The sequence below is a fragment of the Copadichromis virginalis genome, linkage group LG20, assembly GCF_057382275.1.
Source record: "Copadichromis virginalis isolate Kocher_CV1m ecotype Utaka linkage group LG20, C_Virginalis_male_GT1.1, whole genome shotgun sequence".
NCBI classification, from domain to species: domain Eukaryota; kingdom Metazoa; phylum Chordata; class Actinopteri; order Cichliformes; family Cichlidae; genus Copadichromis; species Copadichromis virginalis.
In genome coordinates this window covers 17549780-17575224 of record NC_140637.1, presented here as the reverse complement: position 1 = coordinate 17575224, position 25445 = coordinate 17549780, and the positions used below count along the sequence as shown (strand labels likewise).

General features: G+C 39.4%; 1 protein-coding gene across 1 annotated transcript; it reads left to right on the top strand.

Annotated features, from left to right (window-relative positions):
* Nucleotides 1-4885: 4885 nt before the first annotated feature.
* sypb (synaptophysin b) lies at nucleotides 4886-21699 on the top strand. Its single transcript, XM_085443389.1, has 7 exons — nucleotides 4886-4962; nucleotides 6260-6325; nucleotides 13757-13881; nucleotides 14409-14607; nucleotides 14714-14905; nucleotides 15000-15312; nucleotides 19571-21699. The coding sequence occupies exons 1-6, from the start codon at nucleotides 4945-4947 to the stop codon at nucleotides 15279-15281; spliced, it is 882 nt and encodes a 293-aa protein (XP_085299515.1). The 5' UTR covers nucleotides 4886-4944; the 3' UTR covers nucleotides 15282-15312; nucleotides 19571-21699.
* The last annotated feature ends 3746 nt before the right edge of the window (nucleotides 21700-25445 follow it).

The window sequence follows — 25445 nt, the reverse complement described above, 5'->3', positions numbered from 1 at the left end:
AGGCTTATAGCAATGTAACTACAGGATGCGTTAAGGTTGGTTAAGTATTCCTTTTTTTTTTTTTTTTTTTTTTCCGCCTGTCCCATTTGGTTCTTTAGCCATCAGAATTGTTGTCTGAAGACCAACAAGGATACCCAATGGATTTACTTTGCCAAATGGATCATCGTGGCATTGCCGTATTGGTCCATTTGGTCGATCTTTGTTTTTATTATTTATTATATTTTATTTTCAGATGTTACAGACGGGACAGACATGAGTGAGAGATAGGAAAGGGAGGAAGGAAAGGAAAAACAGAAGGGGAGAGGGACAGTGAGAAAGGGGGGGAGAAAAAAAATAAAAATCTCCTGGATCACCTGTTGAGAGAAGAATAGAAAACAAGCAAAAAAAGACGACAAAAACAAAAAACAAAGCAACATACTTTTTTTTTTTTCTTTTTTTTTTTGCCTGTCCCGTTTGGCTCTTTTGCCATCAGAATTGTTGTCTAAAGGCAAAGAAAGATGCCCAACGGATTTACTTTACCAAACTGACCATCCCAGCCTTGCCGTAATGGTCCATTTGATTCACCTTTTATTGTTTATTTTATTTTCACATAATGAATACGGGACAGACTTGACTGGGGGAAAGAAGGGGAGAAAGAAAGAGGGAAAGAGAAACAGCTGAGAAGAGGGACGGGGGAGAAGGGCAAAAGACAAAAACCAACAGAACGGGCAGAGAAAAAAAATGCATATATCGATCACCTGGATCACCTGCTGAGAAAGAAAAAAGAAAGCAAGCAGAAGAGAACAAGAGTAATAGAATAAACAACATCACAATGATATATGGGAAAATGACAGTAAATACTAAATGTTAAACATTATTGTGCAGCACATAAGATCAACAGAACACAGTGTGCTTTGAGGTAGGAGCCAAAAAGGGTGTAGTTTGTGGGTGTGATCACCCGTGTGTACACCTGTGAGCATGGACGCGCTTGTTTTTTGTTTTTTTAAAAGGTTCCTTCATGTAATAATCTGCTAGAGGGTGTGGGGGGGCCACAGCCAAACAAAGCAACATACTAAACACAACACCATCGCATTAATCTAGCTAAGTGTAAACAGCAGTAAATACTAAATATTCAATGTTGTTGTGCAGCACGCAGGACAGATGTGCTTCGAAGTAGCAGCCAAGAAAGGTGTAATTTGGGTCTACGAGCAGTGAACACCCGTGTGCATACCTGTGTGGATCAGCGCGCTTGTATTCCAAAGGTTTCTCCATGTAACGATGGTTAAGTATTCCTTATTAAAGGCTTTGAATCACAGCGGGAATGATACCTTCATCGTGACGAATTCTCACGGTAAATTTTCCGTTTCAGTTTTAAGGTTTCTGCAATAGGACAATACTTTAAAAGGTTTTACTTGATCCAGCACCCTTTCCAACCTTGCTTTTATTTCCAAAATTTCCAGAAGAGTTGTTAAACAGCACTAACACTGATCATAATTCTCCCATATGACATTCTTTTCACTGGCTCTGTTAAATCCAGAATTGAATTTAAAAATTTTCTCCTCCTACATAAGATCTTGAATCATCAGGATCCATCACATCTTGAAGACCTCGTATTATCTCAATAGAGCTCTTTGATCTCAGACTACATGTGTCATGAAACGGCTGTGTGCAGGCAGGAGAAGGACCCAAACGCAAAATCTCGGAAACAGGACTCAAAAACCAGCTTTATTTGCTGAATGCAAAAACAAGGCAAGTTTATTTATATAACACAATTCAACAGCAAGGTGATTCAAAGTGCTTTACAGAGACATTAAAAAACAGAAACAATTAAAAAGCATGATTTAAAAAGAAAAAGAAAAAAAGGGAACAATAGATAAAATCAGTAGTTAAAATTTTAAGTTTTGAAATGTAAGCTTAAAAGTAAAACAGTGCGGATTTGGTGCTTTATTCAAATACAGCTGAGAATAGGTGAGTCTTCAACCTGGATTTAAATAAACTGAGTGTTTCAGCTGATCTGAGGCTTTCTGGGAGTTTGTTCCAGATATAAGGAGCATAAAAGCTGAATGCAGCTTCTCCGTGTCTGGTTCTGACTCTGGGAACTGATAATAAAAACGGATCCAGATGACCTGAGGGATCTGGAAGGTTCATACTGGGTCAGGAGGTCACTGATGTATTTTGGTCCTAAACCATTCAGAGCTTTATAGACCAGCATCAGAACTTTAAAGTGTAAACAAGACAAAACTATACTGGGAAAATACTAATGATAACATGAAACACAGGGAGAGGAACACAGCCATGGAACTGAGGGAGATGCATAAATACACAGAAAGATAAGGGATGTGGGAACACACGGGGACACAAGAACTCACAATTAAATAAACAGATACACTGAGGGAGACAGAGGGAAAAGAAACAACGGGGGGATCTAATAAACAAAACTTAACAGAACACCCTATGCAACATAGAATTAACCTTTAAAACAAGAAGTGAGCTTAAACAAAAATGGCAAAAAAACACAGGAAAACTCAAAACACTGGGTCAAAGTACCCAGGACCATGACATACAGTAGTACTGGCCCACATACAAAAACTTAAGCTGTCTTTGAATTGAAAAAATATGCTCAGAATGTGTTTCAAGACATGCCTTAACTGTTGTCAGTGTCATCCAATAGATTGTATTGTACATTAAAGATGGATGCAGCCACCATCATATTCACCCCTGGTTTTGGCAGTCTGAATGTTAGCCTTTTGGTAAATGCTATGTTCTGTTTTTGGAGTAAGCAGTGACCATATTCGGACGAGAGTTATGCAAGCTTCATTAGAAAGCTGCATCCATAAATTATATAAGTGCAAAGCACAGACACAGATATCTGCAAGTCAGTGCAAATTAAGAGGAGAATAAAATACAAAAATTCACTGACCAGAATTACAAAGAACGCCTGGTACAACGGGCCATGTTATTTTGGTGGCCTTTTAAAATGGTACTAACATAAGCCAAGTTTTATCTCTACAGCACTGAGAAGGTGATGATCGTGTGTATTACTGATATAAACAAGAGTGTGGTGCCTTTAATCCAAATAATATGCTCCAGCTTTTGCAATCAGTCGTGTCAAACCCACCTCTAAGATCTAACAATACGAGCAAAAAGAGGACGAGTCGATCATCTAACACTATGAGAAGGTTGTCTGACCAGAGCTTTAGGGCTGGCTTAAAATCTTTAAACATGCCATTCTGATGCAAACAATTGGAGAAGTGGTTTCTTGTCACATAACAGCTTTCTTAAAGACTTTCAAGACAAAGAGGTTGGATTATCTCTGCACAGCAACATTAAAACCCTGTATGATGTACCCTTTAAGGAAAGCTACCTTCTGCATTTCCAAATTTCAGTTTTTATTTCTGGACTGTACCGAAGTAGCTTTGCATAACTCGTCGTTCAAACTCTTCTACATATATCTTATACTTCATGCATCCCCTTCAGTTAATTTACTGACTAAAACAAGGAATTTAGCTCCACTCCTCCTCCCTTGAAACATTTCTTCTGATTGGACGCCCCTCCCTATTACTAGATTTTAATAGCAGGTGGCCAGATGACTGGATTAATGACATCTCCTCTCATTAACACCATACAAAGAAGAAAGCTGTCTAAGGAGGATATGTAGCAGGGATTACTCGTTTCTATGCTTAACATTTTTAATATGAGCATCCACAGTTATAGCATCCACAGTTATAGTATTATACTATATATGTCAGAGAATAAGGCCCTCTTTAATCTACCCCAGGTGTCACATGGTGGGAAGTAAGTACAACTTGGACATGCCAGCAGTACATCACATTTTTTTAATAAAAAGAAGGGGTTTGAATTTGCATTTGCAGCACTTTCATACACTTCCTCTTCCCATCTAGTCATTCAAACATAAAGATGTGAAAATGGATTTTCCGTGTGCTGTTTACTTCACCGTTTGATGTGAATGTGACCAAAAATATTTTTAAACAAGTGTGAATTATAAGCACCTACAGACTTTTGCTTTTGAGCTTTCTCTTTATCTATCTGTTCCCTTTAGGGGTCGCAAATCGGATCATTCATCTCCATCTCATCCTGTCTCGAGCCTCTTCTTCTGTCACGCCAACCCTCTACATGTCCTAACGTTTACTTTTCCAGTGTGCATTTTAATGCATAGTTTTAGACAACAGGGAAACGTTTGCTTTTTTTCACAAAAATTGCAGTGACTTTGTGAAGGCACTGTTTGTCTGCTTTTGTGATTAAAGGCTTTTTTGGATGTCATATTGATCTTAATATTTTGCATCTCATTTCGGTTATTTCACAGTTACTTTGCATAACGACGATAGGTCATTATCATTATACAGGAGCAGCAACTACAGTTGCAGCTCCCGATGTTTGGCAATAAAATGCTCAGAGACATTTCTGGTGAAAACAAGGAGCCAAACCCACCTGGCCTCACTAGCACTCTATTTATGATTCCATCCTCATCTTCCAGAACTCTCGGTGAACTTTCCCCAACTTCCCTCGCAGGTTTTGGCTACGGGGACTTCTAAAGGGAAAATATACATTAAAAAACAAGCAAACAGCTGTTTTGATAATGTCAGGTGATCGTGCTGACTGTTAATGACTAGCATCTGTTCACAAACCTTCATTGACCTTTTGATGTTCTCCTCTAAACCACTCCTTCCACTAAAGCGTGAACAGTCTCCATGCGCTCCTCTCTCCATCATCACCCCCGGGGTAGTTTCTGCTCCCTCGGAATAAAAGCAACGACGCGATTGGATAGAGTGCCCGGCTCGTCGCTACTCCACATCCTCGTAATTATTTTGACGTCACGACGCTCGTCCAGCTCGTGACGCATTCCAGCTCTTCCTTCTGGGCGTCTTCCTCCCCTGGGCTGTTCCGGATGAGACGCCTCCCTCCCCCCGCCCCTCTGATCCTCTTATCAGCGAGTAAGCGGCCAAGATGGATGTTGTAAACCAGGTAAGGCTTTGATGGGGAAATCATCTATTTCATTATTGTTTCGTGTGGTAACGATTGTTTCATTTATTAATACTCGTTTCATTTTGTCGCCCGTTTTAATGGCGATATTTTATTCTAAATGTAGACATCGAATGCGTTTTGGAGTCCTTGGACTCGAAATGTGAATTTGGGAATTAATCTTTAAAATGCAGTTTTATAGGGACACGAAAGGGTCCAATCCAATGAGAGATTTCTCCACAGCTGATGCTGCAGTGTGTGTTTTAAAGTGGCCCGCTGAGTTTCCAAAAATGAGTAGGATGTCCAGAGATTTCTGCAGCAATGACATTTAGCTACGGAAGGAGACGATGATACCTATTATCTCAGGGGATTCACCTAATTGATTTAGTTTGCCCACGTCTCAATTAGCCCGCTGTTGCCACGATAACAAACGACAACCTGATTAATTTCCAAGGCCCTCGCTGTATTCGTATAACCGCAGTAGGCCAAAGAGGAGCACAGGCTCCTGCATCTCTCTTTCGCTGGTCCCGAACAGCTCATCTCTCAGACTGCTGAATGGTTTGTGTCAAAGCCATCAAGTCTTCCCGGGGAGACGAGCGGATATCAGGCTGTCAGGCTCCTCTGAGCAGGAATTTTGTCAGTACCTGCGTCATCTGCTTAATATGGATGTTTGGCTTTGTGCAGAAACAATGAGGATAAAAGTGGCCCCGCAGCCTGTGAGAAAATCATCACTGCTGCTTATTCCGGTGCGGCCATTTATTGATGCACACGGGGACACACCGCCTTCTTTGCTTTGTCGCATTCACCTGCACGCCAGCCCCTCTTTTGCCTCGATCGTCAATTAAAAAACGGGATTTCCTCATAAATAAGTCAAAGAATTGCTGAGGAGTGTGCAGCACGGGAGCCGAGCGGCAGACCGCTAATCAGCTTTGTGTAATTGTAAAGCTGCAGGAGCAGCTCTGTGCCTCATTCTTACACATACAGATACACCACAGCCTTTGAAGTCTATACTACAAATTACTACACTACATCACCTCATAAGTCCACAAAGATGTGAGCTCTGGCAGGTGACTCACTGTATTCACTGCCAGATTGTTGCCGTAGTATAACAAACACCTGCAGGTGCCAGGAGCAGGCCAGGCTTGTGGGCAATGAGACTGAAGTAATGAGGTTTGTGTTTTTAATCAGCCTCATCGTGCCTGCTCGACTGAGAGGCACAGAGTTCATAAAACTAGAGTAAAGTCCAAAACGTGATGTTTTTAAAATTAAGTGCTTCTTTCTGCTGTTTTTGTCTTGACAGCTGGTGGCCCAAGGGCAGTTCACGATAATCAAACAACCTCTGGGATTTATAAAAGCTCTACAATGGGTAAGTTTTCTGTTGTTACACATTTATTGGTGGCAGTGATCATGATATACAGCACCAACGAGGGAATATTTTAATACAAATTGTAATAAAATCATATTACAAAAGAAGAAATCCTGAAGCTTTTCTATGGTTTTGTGTGATACATAATGCCTGCATGTCCCTTGATGCCATATTTGTGACCTTCTGTCACACAGAGGCCATAAAGCTGCATGGTACATTATGATGGCTATGCATGTCGAGTCTTGGGGAAAAGACTCAGAGGTCAGACGGTTTTTTAATTGTATTTTCTTTTATTATTGTTCCTGAAACATGAACCAAGCCACTTTAATGACTGAAATCACCAAAAGGAGTTCAATTGATACATCTCTGTAAGTTGAACTGTTTTCATGGTCATTTAGGCATTAACTATCTGCATTACTGAGTACCTCTTGCTACTGTTAGCCATAATTCAGTGAATTGTTTGGCAATATACTGATTAGGAGTGGAAGACTGCAACAAAACCAAGGCCTACATGGAGGTCTGACATTTTTTTAAATGATTTCTCCTAAAACTTATCCTAAGGCCTCTTAATTACTGAATTGCACATGATTAAGTAATGCATTGAGACTCCAAATTGAAACTGTGGAGTCTCATGTTTCTTTATGGTTATGGTAATACTTGCCCCAGCAGCCCTGAGTGGGAGATACCAGCAGGCTGTATTACATCACTCTGTAGTAACACTGTGTCAATTCACTGAGGAATATAATGACAATTTGTTAAATCCATCTCAGAGGATGTGCCCTCATGCTAGTGCAATTTAGTACCCATTTTTTATGTGCAGCCTGTTCCAACCAAGCTACTCATTCATTAATTCATCGATGCAGGGAGAAAACCCGAGGATTGCAAGGATTTGCCTTTATTTGTTTATGCTGGTGGAATATGGGACACCTCACACGCTGTGTTGTACTCACAAATAGCCAGACATCTTTTTAGATTTTCTTTGTAGTTCCATCAGGTGCTCAACCCTTCAAGTCAGCTTTTAGGCAGAAAATGTTGCATCATGGCAACAGTTTCCCTCTTAACTGGAAATGTTTTTAGCTCACACAGTCACAGACATTCTCTCGTTATGTGTTGTTTTTCACAGTGTTTGTCCTCCATCATCATCAGCAGCATAGTGAAGAGGCTGCAGGGTGGAGAGTGGTGCAGCTACATTGCATTTTTCGCTTTCTTTCTGTTTTCCTTTGTGTCCACAGCTGGGGGGCATTTCAGTGACGGAAACAGAGGCACTACTTATGGTTATGCTACTAACTGACCGTGGCCGCATCTGGTTTGCTGTCATAATTGTAGCAGACTGCGATCTCGAAAGTGACTAAAATATTCTCTGCAATAATAATCAGATTGACATGTTTGTAATATAATAATAATACAATAATTACTATAGTCATTTAAAAAAGCATGCTTTTCCTTTTGACATATATTAAGGTATCTAGAAGCAATAATTAAACCTTGGGTTGCTGATAGTCATAGCACCTATTCATCATTGCATTTATGAATATCCTGAACTGAAAACTTACTTCACTTGTATATTTGTTTCATTTAGGGTTTGTTTTGTTTTGGTCAATAACTTGACCAATCAGTTAGCAGTGATTGCAGATGCCACTTTTACAGCTGAAATGACCAAGTAATATTATTTATTGCCACAGTTATAATGTAGTAACTGATGGTTTTTAATTATTTTTATTAAGTTGATGTATCTCTGTAGGTCGAGCTGTTTTCATCATCACTTAGGGCAGTAACTACCTGCCTTAAGGAGTAAATCTTGCTACTGTTAGCCACAATTCACTGAATTATGTTGCAATATACTGATTAGAAGTGGAAGATTGCATTGCACACACACTCTCTCTCTCTCTCTCTCTCTCTCTCTCTCTCTCTCTCTCTCTCTCTCTCACACACACACACACACACACACACACACACACACACACACACACACCACTTTCCATTATCCTTACCACACCAATTCCTGCAACAACAACAAAAAATGCAAAGGAAGAAAATCAATAAATTAATGTTAGGGAACATTTAATGATTAAAAATATCACAACAGCACATCTAAAAATAGGACTTAGCTCACAAATGACCCAAAGGTTATGTAGCTCTAATGTTTCAATTCCTCCTACATAATGAAATGTCAGAATGCATTTTTGGGAGGGTGCAGGGCGTGCCCCTCCTTGGATGGGTGCAGTAATCCCTGGCCTGTCCTCTGCTCCTCAGCCTGAGAGCACAGCTAAAACAACCCAGATGAGAACGCGTGTGCCAGAGCAGTGCTGAAAGAGTTCCACATTGTAATGGGCTCTGCAGATATGCTCGAGAATAGTCAGAGCCGTGAGTGTGCTGCATGACTCTGAAGTCCTTCCCTGGAGCTGTGTGAGTGTGCCAGCACCTCATCACTGCCTCCCTGGGTCAGTGCGAGCCAACCACCAATCAGTAGCCCGCTCAGGAGGCCAAGGCCCATGAATAATCTGTCAGTGGGCCTGCGTGCCTCAGCGTCAGGGCTAGAGGAGGAGCTCCTGGATCTACTCCTCTTTGTGGATTAATATGGGCATGCCTAACCAGTAACACCGTGTTTTTTAGGAGAGGGGATAGAGGATCCACCCATGAGAAGTATTTTTCCAGATTCTAGTGGAGGTTTTGCTGGAAACAGAAATCAGGAAGATGTATATTTGTATAGCCGAACGAAACATTTTTTTGTGCTTTTATAGAGCACAGTTCATGCATCAATGAAATAGCAGCAGTTTACCAGCTGTGTACATATCAGTATTCCCATTTTTGAACTGGAGAGATGAGAGTAGTTAGAAATGGACAGTCCTGTATATGGGTTGAGGATTTGTGGTCATGCAGAAGCAAGTGAGCACTATTCTTGTTGCATGAGTGACATTAAAACAGCATACTGTATGTGTGACTAATGTGGATTTGCCCACCTCACCCCATCCTCTCTCTCTCCCTGTCTCTGGGGAATAGTGCTGACACAGCCTAGATTTGATGGATGTTAGAAGACATTGAGTTCCAGAATACAGCTGATGTAGAGCTGAACCCCAGGAACTGTTCTCAGCTGCTACATGAAGCCACTGCGATGTTGAATTTAATCTGTATTCAGATTTCTGCTCTGACTCATTCTCAGCAGGCTTATAAAGGCTGTGAGAACATGAAGTAACAGCCTTTTTCACTTTGGCATGGTCTCTAATGTGTAATAAAGGCTGTTGATTTTGTTGTAGCTCGGGGCGGGGGGGGGGGGGGGGGGGGGGTTGCTGTGCAGACACTCTTGGTGGTTATTACTCCAGGGCCTCTGGTGGAGGCTTAGACAGCTTGTGTTTATTTTGCTTTTGGTGTGTATTTTTTCTACACATATATGGGTCAGTTTATAGATTGCATACTAAATGACAAGTTTTGACACGTTAAAGATGCCTTTGCTTTCGTTAGAACTAGGATAGTCCCAAAACTACAACATCTACATGCTCTGTTATTTACAATTGCTACTTCTATCCATGTCTGGATCAATAATTTCGGAGATGGAGGCAAACTAAGTCAGACAGGGAGTGTGAGAACAGCAGATCATTTGTGTCTGAGTGTGAAGAATTGTATATCTTCTGCTGACAACCATTCAGCATACCAGGAGGGGTAGAAACCAGCCTCTGCCTCCTCGCTGTGTGATGCTGCCAGCAGTGTTACCATGGCACCTAGCACTCAGTGTGCCACCATCTCTTTACTCAGTCTGGCTGTCCCGCTCCTTCCTCTCCACAACGCCTCCCTCTACTCATTTATCACCATAAAAGTGCAGTGCTTAATTGTCCAAAGGCGCCTTCCATTTAGATTCTATTTGCTGACCACAGATTTTTATCCAAGCTCTAAAATGATCACAGGAATGTTTCCACAAAAAGTTTACAGTCCTGGGAGACAAGAAACTGACTATCCCCTGACTTTTCCTTCAGTGCTGGTACTTTGCTTTATATATATTGATGGGAATGCAATCTGCATTATTTCTAATGGCCAGCAGGGGACGACTCCTGTCATTGTGGAAAGAAGACCAGTTATATGGAAGTGTTTAATGTGTGTCCATAAGGCATAAACAGCAGCTCCAGTTCAATAACTGGAATTAACCGAGCTGAGGCAGACAAGTACAGGCCCAGGTATCTCAAAGCAGCCACATCCCTAACTTTAAACTTTAATAAAATCATAATAGACTAACCATGTGACATAGGCTGGACAGTGAAGGATCACGTGAAAAAGGCCATAGTCATAGGCCTAGAGACAGTGATGATCTGGCAACCACAGAATGTAAGAGAATAATGTGTAATCCCCAACCAGTTGCTGAGTGGTTTGGTTAACATCAATGTCTGTGAAATCGATTACTAAAGCCCAGCCACACAGGCCTATAGACCAGTCAGTGACACCCCTGTTAAAAATGTGTATTCCTCCACCTGTGTATGTATATCTATGTAAGCATCACTACATACACAGGAGAACGTAAGGCATCAACTAACACTTAATAAGAGGTTGATGGTAATTTATGCAGTTCCTTTGGTTGCTTGCAGATTACAGTGGTCGCCTGGGTTTGCATGGAGTTAACCAACTTGTCTGCAAACACTCACCAGCTACTCTTCAAGCAGTAGTGAAACTGTTAGAAGGGCAACATAAACCAGAAATGGATAACATTTGGCTTCAAACTAAGGTAGACTTTTTGAAGGGTCAGCAGGCTGGCTGCGGTAATGAGGCACAACCTTTGCACACTACACGCAACAGTGGCAATCTGCTAAGGATCAAGTAACTGGTGGAGCACCATTAAACCTCTTTATAACTTATTTCAGCTAGCAACTGCTAGCAATTTGTGGGAACCACTCGCCAACCAGTTGGAGAATATGTATTTTTCACTCCCAACTGTTAGCTGTCTCATAGGCGATTTTCTGGCCTTACCTTCACCTGTGTGTGTAACGATGCTTTGATCATCAAGATCTGTTATCAGATCAAAATTCATAAGTTGTTCGCCATCATGTGAGAAACATATAGCATATAGCACTACAACAGGGGTTTCAAACATTAGGCCCATAACCCAGCAATTCACTTTTGATCAGCGTACTCTCAAATCCAGTCCGTGCAAAACCAGTGATGATCTGATAACAGGCATGCCAAAATTTACATAAAAACTGTCCGACAGCACGTCTGCACTGGCTGTTTTGAAAGATCTTGGTGATCAAAGCAACATTAGCAACAGGCGAATTTAAGGCATCAACTAACACATAACACTTTATGCTGACTGTATGGAAGCAGAGCATTTAAAAAGTGGTATTACCCATTGCTGATACTTCAAAAAGTATTTTTCAGGATCCACCTGGAAACATCTCATTGTGCTATCAATATCAAGCTGTTACCTAAATAAATATTAGTCTCTGCTCTGTTGCCAAGAAAGAAATAAAAAGCACCTAAGACTCTTATCATGAGTACTGTATGAGCACCTTCCTGACTTTAATAATCTGCTATGCTTTGTTGTTTTTAAGGACTCTGTAAAAAACAAACAAACTATGAATTCTTGCACATGTTAATATACTGTATTAATATTTAGCTACATCATCATGTTGCACCACATCAAAATCGGGCTCGTTACATATTTTATGTTTAAAGGTGTGTTTTCATTTGATCTGTAAGAACAACACACAGCTGAGGCACCAAATAGTCTCCATACTGAGCTCACTCAAGAAATTTTAACCTCTAATTGTTTTGAAAATAATGAACAGTTAATAGTAACAGCATGGGTGGTACACATTTATAGCATAACACTGCAGGCTGTGTTAAGGATTGTGCTTACACTGCAGTTACTGCCCAGGTTGTAGATATTGATTAATTGCACAGTTACTTCAGCATTTGATTCTGTTATGCTGTTGGTTTGGAGTTTAAACAAATATAACACCCCTATTTATTATTGATATAAATGGTGATTTGCTCAGTGTTAAGGATTAATTGCTTGCCCATGAAGAACATAACACGGATGGACAGATTTTCTCACTTTTAGGGTGCATTTAGATCTCTCAAACATTCTGGGTTAGATCTGGTCAATTTCCAAAGCTCCAACTGGATTTTTGCACCAGAGCTACACTGCAGATGGCAAATGGTTTTTTTTTTCTTTGCTTTAAATTTAATAGAGAGAGAGAAAGAGAGATGACTGTGTTGCTTACGAGTGCTCTTGTCTCTCCTTTCACACATAATGCCGCCTCTTTCACATCTACAGTCATTTGCATCGATTATTAAAACCTGTTAATAAGCCTTTGGGCTTTGGCAGAGGACACCTTAAACTTAAACACAGCCCTAAAGGAATAGGGAAGAACAAAATTAAAACAATAGGGCTCAATTTAGTCACTCACTCTGTGCAAATCCAACAAACGAGCCTCCGTACTCACATTAGCTGAAAGATTACTGTAATTAGTTTAGTGTGTTTATGCCTTCTGCACGTAGGTCATACTATGAGGCTAGAGGAAGTGACGTGAGCTGGTGTGTGTGCATATGCACTCACGTGTGGGGGTGTGCCAGTGTGTGTATGTATGCATGTGTTGTGACTGACTGTACAGTAGCTGGAAGCTGAGTATTTGGTAACAGATGGTGGAGCACCTCCGTCAGATTAATAGCTGGATATTCTATCCAATCGGATCTGGTCTGCAGAGTAGGGAGGGTGTGGTAAAAATAGTCCGACTTGTCTAATCTGCTGTTTGTGTGTGTGTGAAGAGCGAGAGGCTGCAAGTTTATCTCCACTCATATTTGTCTGTGCTGTTTATGTGACTGCAGGTAAGAGGTGAAAAATAAGACTGAGCTAAGTGCACCTACAGTAATAATGAGGCACCCTGTAAACGAATGCACAATCACACATGCACACACATAAACAACAGTACAAAACCAATTTAAATGTACCGTGGGCAACAGGTGCAGTCAGTGCTCTGTAACCTGCTGATAATGCTGTATTTATTTGCACTCTGTGGGAATTTATTAGCACCTCGCTCTGATTGGTTGATCTTGATAAGTCTGCTTGAAACTGCAAAGGTTGGGAAGCATAGTCATGGTTGTCTAGAATGTGTCAATGATCACATGGATGGGGTTTTAAATTCAGTACATATTTTATTAAGGCATGCATGTATTTATTTTTATTCATTCATTGTAATCATGCAAACAAGTAAACAAATAAACAACAAGAAAACTCCTAACACAAAAAATTCTGCTCCTCATATGTAACATAAAGAAGTCCACATTCTCAAAGAAACAAACATGGTTGTCCAACTTTATCCTCTAATATGTATTTTATACTTTGTGGGGAAGCCAGAATTCAAACAATGTTTGTTCCTTTTTAGTGTAACTCTTACCTTCTGGATACAAATCAAGTAATTTGGCGTATTCCTGCTCCTTCTCCCACAGATCTTTGCAATCTTCGCTTTCTCGACATGTGGAAGTTACTCTGGCATGTTCAAGATGAGTGTGGAGTGCAGCAACCGCTCGGAAAGTGATCTAGGCGTAGAAGTAGAGTTTGAATATCCATTCAGGTATGGATTATATCATCACATAACTGAACTTTTAACATTTAATTGAACTTACAGTTTGACAGCCTTCTACATTAGATTAAGTTTAACAGCATTCATAAATAAATAAATATGTCCTTTTGGGGGGGCAATTTTTGTCACGAAAGACTTATTTTTATTTTAGATATGCTTGTTGTTCTGTAGCAAAGAAGCTCAGAGAAGTTTACTATTTTAGAAGCTCTAGCTAACTGAACAAATTCTGCTTGTTGCAGTAATAAACTGTACATAAAGAAAAGTATGCAGTTTCTGCTTTTGAAAAATAAACCTAATGTGGAAGTCCCTTAAATCTGCCTTCTGTGTAATGGCCAGCAGGAGAAGACTCCTCTGGTTGCATAAAAGTCTCTGAGAATTCAATTCACCCAGTTTTGAATAAATTAAAATTCAGCTACAGCATGTTTCAGATTTACAACTTTAGAATCATCTGCTGTATTTTTGCAGCTCTTACACCTTCTCATCTGTGTCTATCCCTTTTTTTGTGTTCCTGCCCCCAGGCTCCATCAGGTTTACTTTGATGCACCCACTTGTAAGGGAGGAGACAAGGAGCGTCTGTTCCTGGTCGGGGACTACTCCTCTTCAGCCGAGTTCTTCGTCACCATTGGTGTCTTTTCCTTCCTCTACTCTATGGCAGCGCTCGCTGTATACTGTTTCATCTTAGAGAAGTACCGTGAAAACAATAAAGGGGCCCAGATTGTGAGTTTGTTACCTTGAAGCACATAAAAAGTACATCTTGTCTTAAATGTAATACTTCTCAATTAATGATAGGAAAAAACAATAACCTTGTGTTGCTGATTTCCAGGATTTTGTTGTGACGGCGGTATTTGCCTTCATGTGGCTGGTATCTTCTTGTGCTTGGGCTAAAGGCCTCTCAGATGTGAAAACAGCCACTGATCCAGAGCGGGTCATCACTCTCATCCAAGCCTGTGAAGAACGAGAAAATAAGTGCCGTGAGATCCATGACCCCAAGGTCTCCGGCCTCAACACCTCTGTGGTAGGCTTAAAATGCTTCTGTTAGCGACACAATGTAAAGAGATGATACTAGAATAACGATAAGAACAAACGTTTGTCTCTTTTTTCCTCCACAGGCTTTTGGTTTCATCAACCTTATCCTGTGGATTGGAAACCTCTGGTTTGTCTTCAAAGAGACCGGTTGGAAGGCCGCTTTTGCTGGAACGTATGTCCCATCACAGGAGAAGCAGCCCGCCCCAGATTCCTATGCCCAGGAAGGCTACGGACAGCAGGACCCCTATGCCGGCTCCCAGGGAGGTTACCAGCCCGATTACGGCCAGCAGGGAGGCTACAATGAGGATGGAGGTTATAACCAGGGCTATGACCAGCAGCCTACCTCTTACTCTAATCAGATGTGAGCCTGTCCTGAAACACTACAGCTGCAGAATGGTGAGTGCAAATATGAGTAGAAAATCTGTCCAGTTTTTCTACTCACATTTTTTTTCTACTCGTGTTGTTAGAATGACATAGATATCCATTATTCAATGTGATATTATATTTTAAGCACAAATAAAGGGTTGAATGCACAAATGCTTTCTATGGTCCACTTTTTGAGTCTTTTTTCACATTGCCTCTTGGCTAAAATGACAAGTACTATGAAAATGACATGGAGAAGTTTCCTGGAGCGCATTAGATTTCATCAGTAATGTTAAGATTTTCTGAAATCCAGCATGCAACTGCTTCAGAGAGCGACCTTAAACTTGTATTTTCTCTAATGGTTACAAAACAAACGTTATGAGAGAATGATCCAACACTTCCTTCATCTATGACCTCAGAAAAACACACATCCTGGTATATTTATGGTTTTCAAGTCTTACAACACAATGTTTATTTTGTAAATGACTGTCATAGTTTGAGTAAAACAGAAAGTAAATCAGGGTGTGCTTTAGGGTGTGGGCTTACTGTGAGTGCCCAATGTACTCAGTCTCTCTGGGAGGGGGGGGGGGGTGCAAGATGGTGGCAGTCAAACTGCTTGAGGCAAGATTTCAAAACAAGAATCTACAAATCTATGGGTGGCATCACAGTGAATAAATCCATAAATCCATCTTTTATAGATCACACTTATTTTTTGGAAAACATAAAAGTACTTAAAATAAAAAGTTATGCTGGCTTATTAATAACTAAAGTAAAATAAAACAATTTAATTAAATTCAGTTTTATTTACGCAGCACCAAATCACAACAACAGACCCTACAATAATGAGCAAATTCATGGGCGACAGTTGGAAGAAAAAACTCCCTTTTAACAGGAAGAAACCTCTGGCAGAACCAGGCTCAGGGAGGGGCGGCCATCTGCCACTACCGGGTGGGCCAAGAGAAGTAAGACAGGACAAAAGACATGCTGTGGAGGAGAGACAGAGATTAATAACACATATGATTCAATGCAGAAAGGTGTATAAACATGTAGAGAGTGAGAAAAATGACTAAGGAAGAAATACTCCATGCATCATGGGAGTCCCCCAGCAGGCTACACCTATTGCAGCATAACTAAGGGAGGATTCAGGATCACCTGATCCAGCCCTAACTATATGCTTTAGCTCAAAGGAAAGTTTTAAGCCTAATCTTAAAAGTAGAGACAGTGTCCATCTCCCGAATCCAAACTGAAAGCTGGTTCCACAGAGGAGGGGCCTGAAAGTTGAAGGCTCTGTCTCCCATTTTACTTTTAAATACTCTAGAAACAACAAGTAAGTCTGTAGTCAGTTTATATGTATCTGTTTACAATGTATCCACTTGTAATAGCCTAATAACCTGAGAAAGGTGAAGTTTGAAGATGTCCTCTTTTTTGTATTTTCGTCATCTGCTCGATATCTTATGCAGCAGGTGATAAAAAGAAAAGTTTGAACTTTCATTGTTAATTAAATAGTTAGTTAGCTACAGCACAAACAGAAGTATTCTTACCCTCTCAACTCCATTTTGAAAGGAGAAAACAAAAACATCCACAACTAATGTTCTCACAGGCTTCAAAGAGATCAGGCCTATTGTGACTCCAAGGTAAAATCTGGAGGATGAAGGTCAAGGCTTTATAATTAAGAGTATGCCAGATTCAGTCGGTATCTTTCGACATTTACTGAAACAGCATTATTGTTAATGTTCAGTAGTGAAGGTTGCAGGAGAAAGATCTAGTCATTCGATAAGGACCAATTGTGTACAAACATCTGACTTGCAAAGGAGCTTTTGAGCCAGCTACAGTACATACATTTACCAGCTCTCTTTGGCCTTTGAGTTCCACTACCCTCCAGAGGTCTTATAACTATGGTGAGAGAGCTTTTTGCTCCAAGGCTGTAGACTACACTGACAGCTAAAACTGCACTTAGTATTAAAAGATGTGAAATGTCTGCCACACAGAGCACTTAGAAACGTGGTTTAGAGTACTCAGAAGCCATTGCCTTGTATTCTTGGATTTAAAACCTGCACTTTGGCTCATCTTCTTCAATGATTTGTTTTCCCTGTTTGGTCAAAAATGTTTTAAAGTCCCAAAAATATACTCATCAATGTACTCAAACAATCGCAAAATAATTTGCTTAAATTTGAGCAGCAAGTTCAGCAGGTAAACAAGAATGTCACTTTTGCTATTGACCAATCAAATTTCAGCAAATAGAGAAAGTTACTCCACAGTTAAAAAGGATGTAACCTCAATATATTTTAGACAGATTTTCTGGCTCTTTGATTTGCAAACCGAATGCTATACTTAGATCAAAAGAGCAAAGTATTGTTTCATATCAATCATACTATATTTTTCATTAAGTCAATATCCATCCATTCATTTTCTTAACTACTTCATAACATTAGAGGTAGAGTCCACAGGACATGTCACCAGTTTAGCACAGAAAGTGAATTTCCTTTAACCACACATTCATTTTCTTAACTACCTTTCACCTATCTATGCATTCCTCGTGTATGTTAAGACGCCAGAGTACCCAGAGGGAACCCACAAAAGCACAGGAAGAACACAGGACACTACTCTGCCAGCTGATTTCTTTTATCCATCCATTCGCATCCACTTATCCTTTTCAGGGCCACAGGGGGTGCTGGAGCCTATCCCAGCTGTCATAGGGCGAGAGGCAGGGTACACCCTGGACAGGTCGCCAGGCTAACACATAGAGACACAGACGAACATTCACTCTCACATACATGTATTCATTCCCATAGGCAATTTAGATTAATCAATTAACCTATCCCCACTAACTGCATGTCTTTGGACTGTTAGTGGGGGATAGGTTAATTGATTAAACATGGGGGAATACATGCAACCTCCACACAGAAATGATGGAATTGAACTCAGGACCTTCTTGCTGTGCGGCAACAGTGCTAACCACCGTGCCACCGTTCTGCCCTAATTTATTTGAATTAATTATAATTCAGCTGAAAAAAATTAATTAAATAACAGATACATGTGAAGTAAAAAGAAAAAAGTGCCACAACCTTGCAGAGGATGGATTTAGACTTTTACAGAGAGGCAAAGGTAAAGGAAAGTGGAGGCGTAAAAACAACAGCTACTGCATTCACACACATATGAACTTGAGTGGCTTCCCACTCTTAATCCATATGGTTTACTATGATGGTGGCCCACGCTGTGTAGCTATAACAGCTTCAATTCTTCTGGGAAAGCTTTCCACGAGGTTTAGGAGTGTGTTTATGGGAAGTTTTGATCATTTTTCTAGAAATACATTTGTGATGTCAGACACTACGTCGAATGAGAAGGCCTGGCTCGCATTCTCTGCTCTAATTCATCCCAAAGGTGTTTTATGAGGCCGAGATTAGGACTCTGTGCAGGCCAGTCAAGTTCTTTCACACCAAACCCGATCATCCATGTCTTTATGGACCTTGCTTTGTGCACTTGTGCAGTCAGACAAGTAGCATTCTCCTGGCAACCACCAAACCCAGACGCGTCCATTTGATTACCCCACAGAGAAGCGTGAGAAGTCACCGCAGACAACACGTCTCCACTGCTCTAGAGTCTAGTGGCAGCATTTTTTACATGGCTACATCCGATGTTTTGCATTGCACTCGGTGATGTAAGGCTTGGATGCAGCTGCTCAGCCAGGGAAACTGATTCCATGAAGCTCTCTATACACTGTTCTGATGGTTACATGAAGTTTGGAGGTCTGTAGCTCTGCAGAAAGTTAGCGACCTCTTCACAATATGCGCCTCAGCAGCCATTGAGCCCACTTTGTGATTTTACGTGGCCTACCACTTTGTGCCTGAGTTACTGTTACTGTTGTTCCAAATTGTTTTTTTTTTGTTATAATCCCACTAACAATATATACCAGATGCTCTTCTTGACACAACCCCAAAGGGATTTGTGTCTCCTCCTGGAATTGAACTGGAAGGCTGCCACACAGCATCACTACAAAATAGAAAGATGCACAGTGAGTTCATAAAGACGATCTTGGTTTATTTATTCATAGAAGCAAAAAAACATGATTTCAATTTGAGTAATTGCCCAGCTCCTTATCCTATAGTGAAATATACATCACATCATACTGTCATTTCTTGTGGTTACTGTGAATAAATAGTATCATTGTAAGCGTTTAAAAAGCCATGATTTGTTGAGTTAGTTGTATGTATGTGTAATTTATCCAATGATGTGTTTGCTGTTTATTTAACATTTTCTTTCCCTCTCGTCTTTGCTTGTCTCCTTTGCCCAGGTTGACCTTGTGATTTTGGAGTGTGGCTCTCCATCGACCACCACTTTCATTTCCACACTCCTCTGTTTGTCTGTTTGTGTATCTGTGAGTTGACAGGCGGAGGGAGGGAGGCCTGGAGGGGAGACACCAGTGGGGCTGGGGGAGGAGATCATCACTGTGGGTCGGGGTGGGAAGGAAAAAAAAGAGGGAAAATGGATCTTTGCTGTAACATGATGTTTATTCTCGTGATGTATTTACTGTAGAAGACAACAGAGGATTGTCTGTTTGGTTATACGAGAAAAACTTGAATACAAATACCAAAACATTCGTTGATGAACATTTATGAGAAATCTTGTAATGGAAAAGACATTTACGGAAAAAGAAAAAAAAAACACATTGTAGTAACATTTAACTTGGGAGAATGTATTTGTCTGTGCTGTGTAAATATCAACATACTGATATATATGATTATATGTACACAGTTGAATAATTGTGCACTCCATATTAGTTGTTATACAACAAATGTTGAGCACAGAGTTATTCAATTGCATTTACTTTGGTTCTGTTTAGGAGCTCACATAGTTTAGCCTTTGCCCTTAAGTTTCCATGAACTATTAATACCAACATCATCTTCTTATTTTCTCATCTCAGAATCTGGGCATTTTTTTATGTTCGCATTATGACTTTTTTTCTAATGTATTTGATCAGCATTATAGGCAAGATTTAAGAATTAGGGTTGATGTGATGGTAAATATTGAAAGCAAATACACACATATATATGAAATGAGCTAAGAAAGTGAGACGTAGTGAGATGTGAACAGCAGTGGTAACAGTGAGTTGCTTCAACTTTATATCCATTAAAATATATTTTTCCCATCAAATGTCACCGTCAAGAGAGGATGAATTCTTGTGACGCTCTGAATATTTTAAATCCTGACATCTAAAATAAAAAGTGCATAGGGAGAAGAAAATGGCAATTGTGGCAGTGAGCAGCTGCCTTAGCAACGTGTGTGTGTTTATTCGTTGGTTTTATGTAAGGGCATCAAACTCATTTTGTCAATGAACCATATCCTGTTTTCAGTCGCCTTTTATGTGGTCCTGAAAGTTGTAAGACAGAGTTATATAGTTTTTTAAATGGTGTTTCTATCACACTGTAATCAGTGGCATACATACATTAACATTAACTGTAGAGAAATGAGAATAAAGTGTATAAAATTTTAAAGACCTCGCTCATGCCATGGAATAACCATGTAATATTATGAAGCATTTTAAACAATATGTCTTCATATATAATCCGTCTGCATCTTCAGTCGTTCTTAAGCTCTTCTCTTTCTGGTGGCGAACCAGTTTACTGCATGCATCCTACTTCCTATATCTCAAAGCATCCTTAAACATATTCCAGAGGCTGAGGCTCACGGCTGCAGGAAAGCATTAGGCTACACAGTAAATGTCGTGGTACGTTCAATCCATCGTAGAGGTTACTGCACACGACACAAACTGAACAGCAGCTCTGCTATATTCTACTCAAAGCACAAAGTAAGTGTTGCAATAATTATTTATTTCCAGATATCAACACACTTTTTGATTGCCAGTCCTCCGACTGGACATTCTAGATCGTCTTTGCCGAATGGTAGGAGATGCGTCTCGATTGGTAGTTTTGCTTCCACCAGCTTCGTCACAATAAATTGTTCATCTTCAGTATACTGGTCCATTGTACAGCCTCGTATTCATCCAGATGTTTTTTTGTTTTGTTTTTTGAAAAAAAGTGAACACAAATACATAGATAAATATATAAATTCAGGGTTCTTTGATTCAGGCAGTGTAGAAGCACCTTGCTTTATCTCCTCCTCTAGTCTCCCATCTCGGTTGTTTCCCTCTTTCTTTCTCTTTCACTGTAGCTCTTATAAATATGCTGAAATGAAATATACTCTGTTGTTAGTGGTGAATGATGTCTTGTGATACTCTCTAAGCCTTTGGATAGTGCTGTGTTTATTGTGTATGATGTATTCCTATTAGTATTTATGATAATGATAAGTCAGAGAAAAAACAAAATAACCGAGACGCTCCAGAATTCTGCTGTATTCTTATTATATGGGATCCATGTGAAACGAAATGAAATAAAATTGAAATTATTCTGTTGAAGGTTAAAAGGTGTTTTTCTGTTCATATGTGGTTTGTGTGCTTTCAAATTGTTAATATAATTTACATGAGAACATAAAAAGTGACATGCCACTGAAAATGTTCTGAAGTTTCAAGATGGACAAACAGAGAAAGCTTGATCTATTTTAACGCCTGTACAGTTTCATATGGCTTCTAAAATGCTAATCATGCTCAGGTAGATGGCTCTATAGATGGCATATGTTTCTTGAAATAGGCCTACATTAAGCACAGTCATACTAACCTGGAAACTTGCACAAATTAGAAAGGCTGAAGTCTGAATACCAGGAGTATAATACAAAATGCAGTGTACAAATGACAAAAGTGAAAACTGATCTTTAAGTTCATTTTTTTTTTTATTTCCTTTTATTGTTTGGTGATGATGTAAGTGTAAACTACAGGTAATCTTTTGAATTTTGTACAAAACACAGCATTTTTTTAACTACATGATAAAAGCATAAAGGAATACAATTACACGTTAAAACTCAAAGTAACACTCCCCTTGTTTACGGTAACCTCTGCACACACAGAGATAAAAGCATCTTGCATTGGCGCACAGATCTTATCAGCTTGCCTGTGGTCATAACAAAAAAAAATGTTAAACTTCTTCCTTTCCGTTTAAAATGACTCATGCCTTATGCAGTCTTCAAAGATATCATTAGCTTGTGAAATATTTTAGGGTGTTGAAAGTATAGAGGCTATACAGTGTTCGTGAGTGCTGGAAAGCATATTTTTATATTCCAGCTGAAATGTACAGAAGATAAACTTTCTGTGAGAAAGCTAGCAAGCATTTTAAGCATTTGAGGGCTTTTTATGTCATGGTTACCTTTGAAAATTAAAGCTAATTTAGGTATACTTTTCAAAATATTCAGGATGACAGAAAAAGTGAGCAGTGCTGGAATTCAACAGACAAAAACTTTTCTTTACCTTTAAGAGCTAACGTTGTTTGCAACTTTTCAGATAAGTAAAAGAAATGTCCAAAATAGCATTTTCATCCCTTTTGCCCCCATATCATAATTTGAGACAACATCCTACATTAATACTGAAAGTAAACAGTTCGACACTTCTTTTCTTTATCTGGTGTATTCATAAAGAAAGAAGGGGACGTATAATCATCTAGGTAATGTCCAAAGAGTTCGATTTGGGGTGGGAGTATGATCGACCCACAGTGACACCCCTCAACAAATGACTTAAATTCCCACTGCCCACTGGATAAGAACATGGACAGGTATTGTAGTGGTGGAAGTAACTTGGAGTGGAGTGTTTTACTGAAGTGTTTAATTTTACTCTATTTTGTTGCTTTTTAATAGTGCAACATACTCTGAATGCAAATATTGTACTTTATGCCACACACTATATATTTTGATAATGTTGCACAGTAATAAAAATCATCTCCAGGTGCAACTTAAATACTTCCTTTTTGTTGCTCCTTTATTTCCTAATGGATCACTACTTTCCACTTTCCACTAACCACAAAACAAGTTTTCCCATTTCTCATAATACCATCTGCATCATATGGAAGCCCGTTTCCGCCACTAAATAAAAACAAAACAGCTAGTATCCATAACTCGAAATTTCGAGAAATATAACTCAAAATTTCGAGTTACTTTTCTCAAAATTTCGAGTTAGCTCTGCCAATCCAAAATATACGTGAATGAGGTCGCTTTCTTGTTACCCGGAAGCATATGGCGCAGAGGAACGCGCATTCAAAAACGGATCCCAACAAATTGGCGCTTGCTAGATTTCTACAAGGCATTCAACTCCTTAGAGCATGAGTTTATTTTTACTGCTTTAAATAAATTTGGGTTTGGTCAGTCCTTCTGTAATGCCGTTCGGACACTGTATTCCAATAGTAACAGCTCCATAAAGCTTGCCACTGGTACTTCCCCAAGATTCTCTCTAAAGCGTGGAGTGAGGCAGGGTTGCCCCCTATCCGTATATTTATTCCTTCTTTCTGTGCAACTCCTTAATTCGCACATTGAACTCAGTTCTTTAAAAGGCCTGGTCATTGCTAACAGAGAAATACTCATAAGTCAGCTGCCAGACGATACAGCTCTCTTCCTCAGAGACGCCTCGCAAGTTTCAGTGGCCATTAACAATATACAGCCATTCTCTAAAGCCTCCGGACTTTCACTCAACCTGCATAAATGTGAACTTTTACCAGTTAAAAGTTGTTTAGCAACTTCAATTCATGGAATACCTGTAAGAAGCTCTGTAAAATACCTTGGAATTCAAATAATAAAAAATGAGCAATCCAGATGCTCCACAAACTTCATTCCTATTATAGATAAATCCCAAAAAATCTTTAATCATTGGCTACAGCGAGACCTGTCATTGAAGGGTAGAGTTCTGCTATCGAAGGCTGAAGGTATCTCCCGTCTAACCTATGCTGCCCAGTCACTACATGTTGATAATACAACCTGTAAGTCAATTAACAAATTATTATATAATTTTTTATGGAAAAATAAAACTCACTACTTGCGTAAATCAGTAGCTTTAAATTCATATGATAAAGGAGGTAAAAATTTTATTGATTTCGGTGCTCTTAACAACACCTTTAAAATAAACTGGATTAAAAAGTATTTAAAAAATCCCACTTCTATCTGGAACTTTATCTCACATCATGTGTTCTCTAATTTAGGCGGCCTTAACTTCCTACTGCTCTGCAATTACAGTATTCCAAAAATACCACTGAAACTTTCTCACTTTCATCAACAAATTCTTTTGGCATGGGCCCTGATTTACAAACACAATTTCTCTCCACAAAACTGTTTTATTTGGAATAACTGCAATATTATTTATAAAAATAAAACTCTTTTTTAAAATAACTGGTTTAATAATGGAATAATCTTGGTTAGTCAGTTATATAGAGAAGATGGACTCTTTTATAATTACTCTGAGTTCCTCAGGAGATACAATGTACCGATAACGCCTAAAGAATTCTCAATAGTGTTCGATGCCATCCCATCTGGTCTGTCCATGTTACACAGATGCTCCCACAGTGCTCCACTACAGGTCACTCCCCCGGATGTGTTACATTCTTCTCTTGGCAATGTTTGCTTTTCCTCTCATAAGTCTATAAATACCAAAATAAGATCTCTCTTTCAGGATGCAATGGTCTCTGTTCCATCAGCCATATTTTATTGGGCCAATTTTGTAACAGATATTGAATGGAAAAAAGTTTGGACTGCACAAAGGTTTTTCTTGACAAACAAAATTAAAGAGATTTCCTTTAAGTTGATTCATAGGTTTTACCCTACCAAACAATATTTGTCCAAATTTATGGCTGAAATAAATGTAAATTGTACTTTCTGTCAAGAGCAACCTGAAACAGTTTCTCATCTGTTTTGGTCATGTAAATTTACGTGTAAATTCTGGAAGGATTTCCACAAGTTTATTGCTGACTTTGTTCTCCCTAATCTTCGACTATACTATAAGGATGTTATCTTTGGCTATTATAATTTTAAAGACAAGGACAATGATGCTTTCTTCTTTATAAATTTGGTTTTATTTTTGGCAAAATTTCATATACACAAAAGCAAAGTCCTCGGCAGAAAGCCTGAACTTCTTGTATTAAAAATGGAACTTGCACAATATATAAGGACAATCTCCTCATCAAAAATCACTAAGGCTCTCAAGACTGTTAACATCTATAACCGATTGAAACTGCTAACTTGATTTTGGCTCTTGCAAACTTTTGTTTATTTATGTTCCCCTTAATTTATTTTATTTTTTGTAC

Coding starts and splice junctions, on each gene's coding strand:
- sypb (XM_085443389.1), top strand. Junction 6,326..13,756: donor TTATAAAAGCTCTACAATGG/GTAAGTTTTCTG, acceptor CTTCTCCCACAG/ATCTTTGCAATCTTCGCTTT. Junction 13,882..14,408: donor GAGTTTGAATATCCATTCAG/GTATGGATTATA, acceptor TCCTGCCCCCAG/GCTCCATCAGGTTTACTTTG.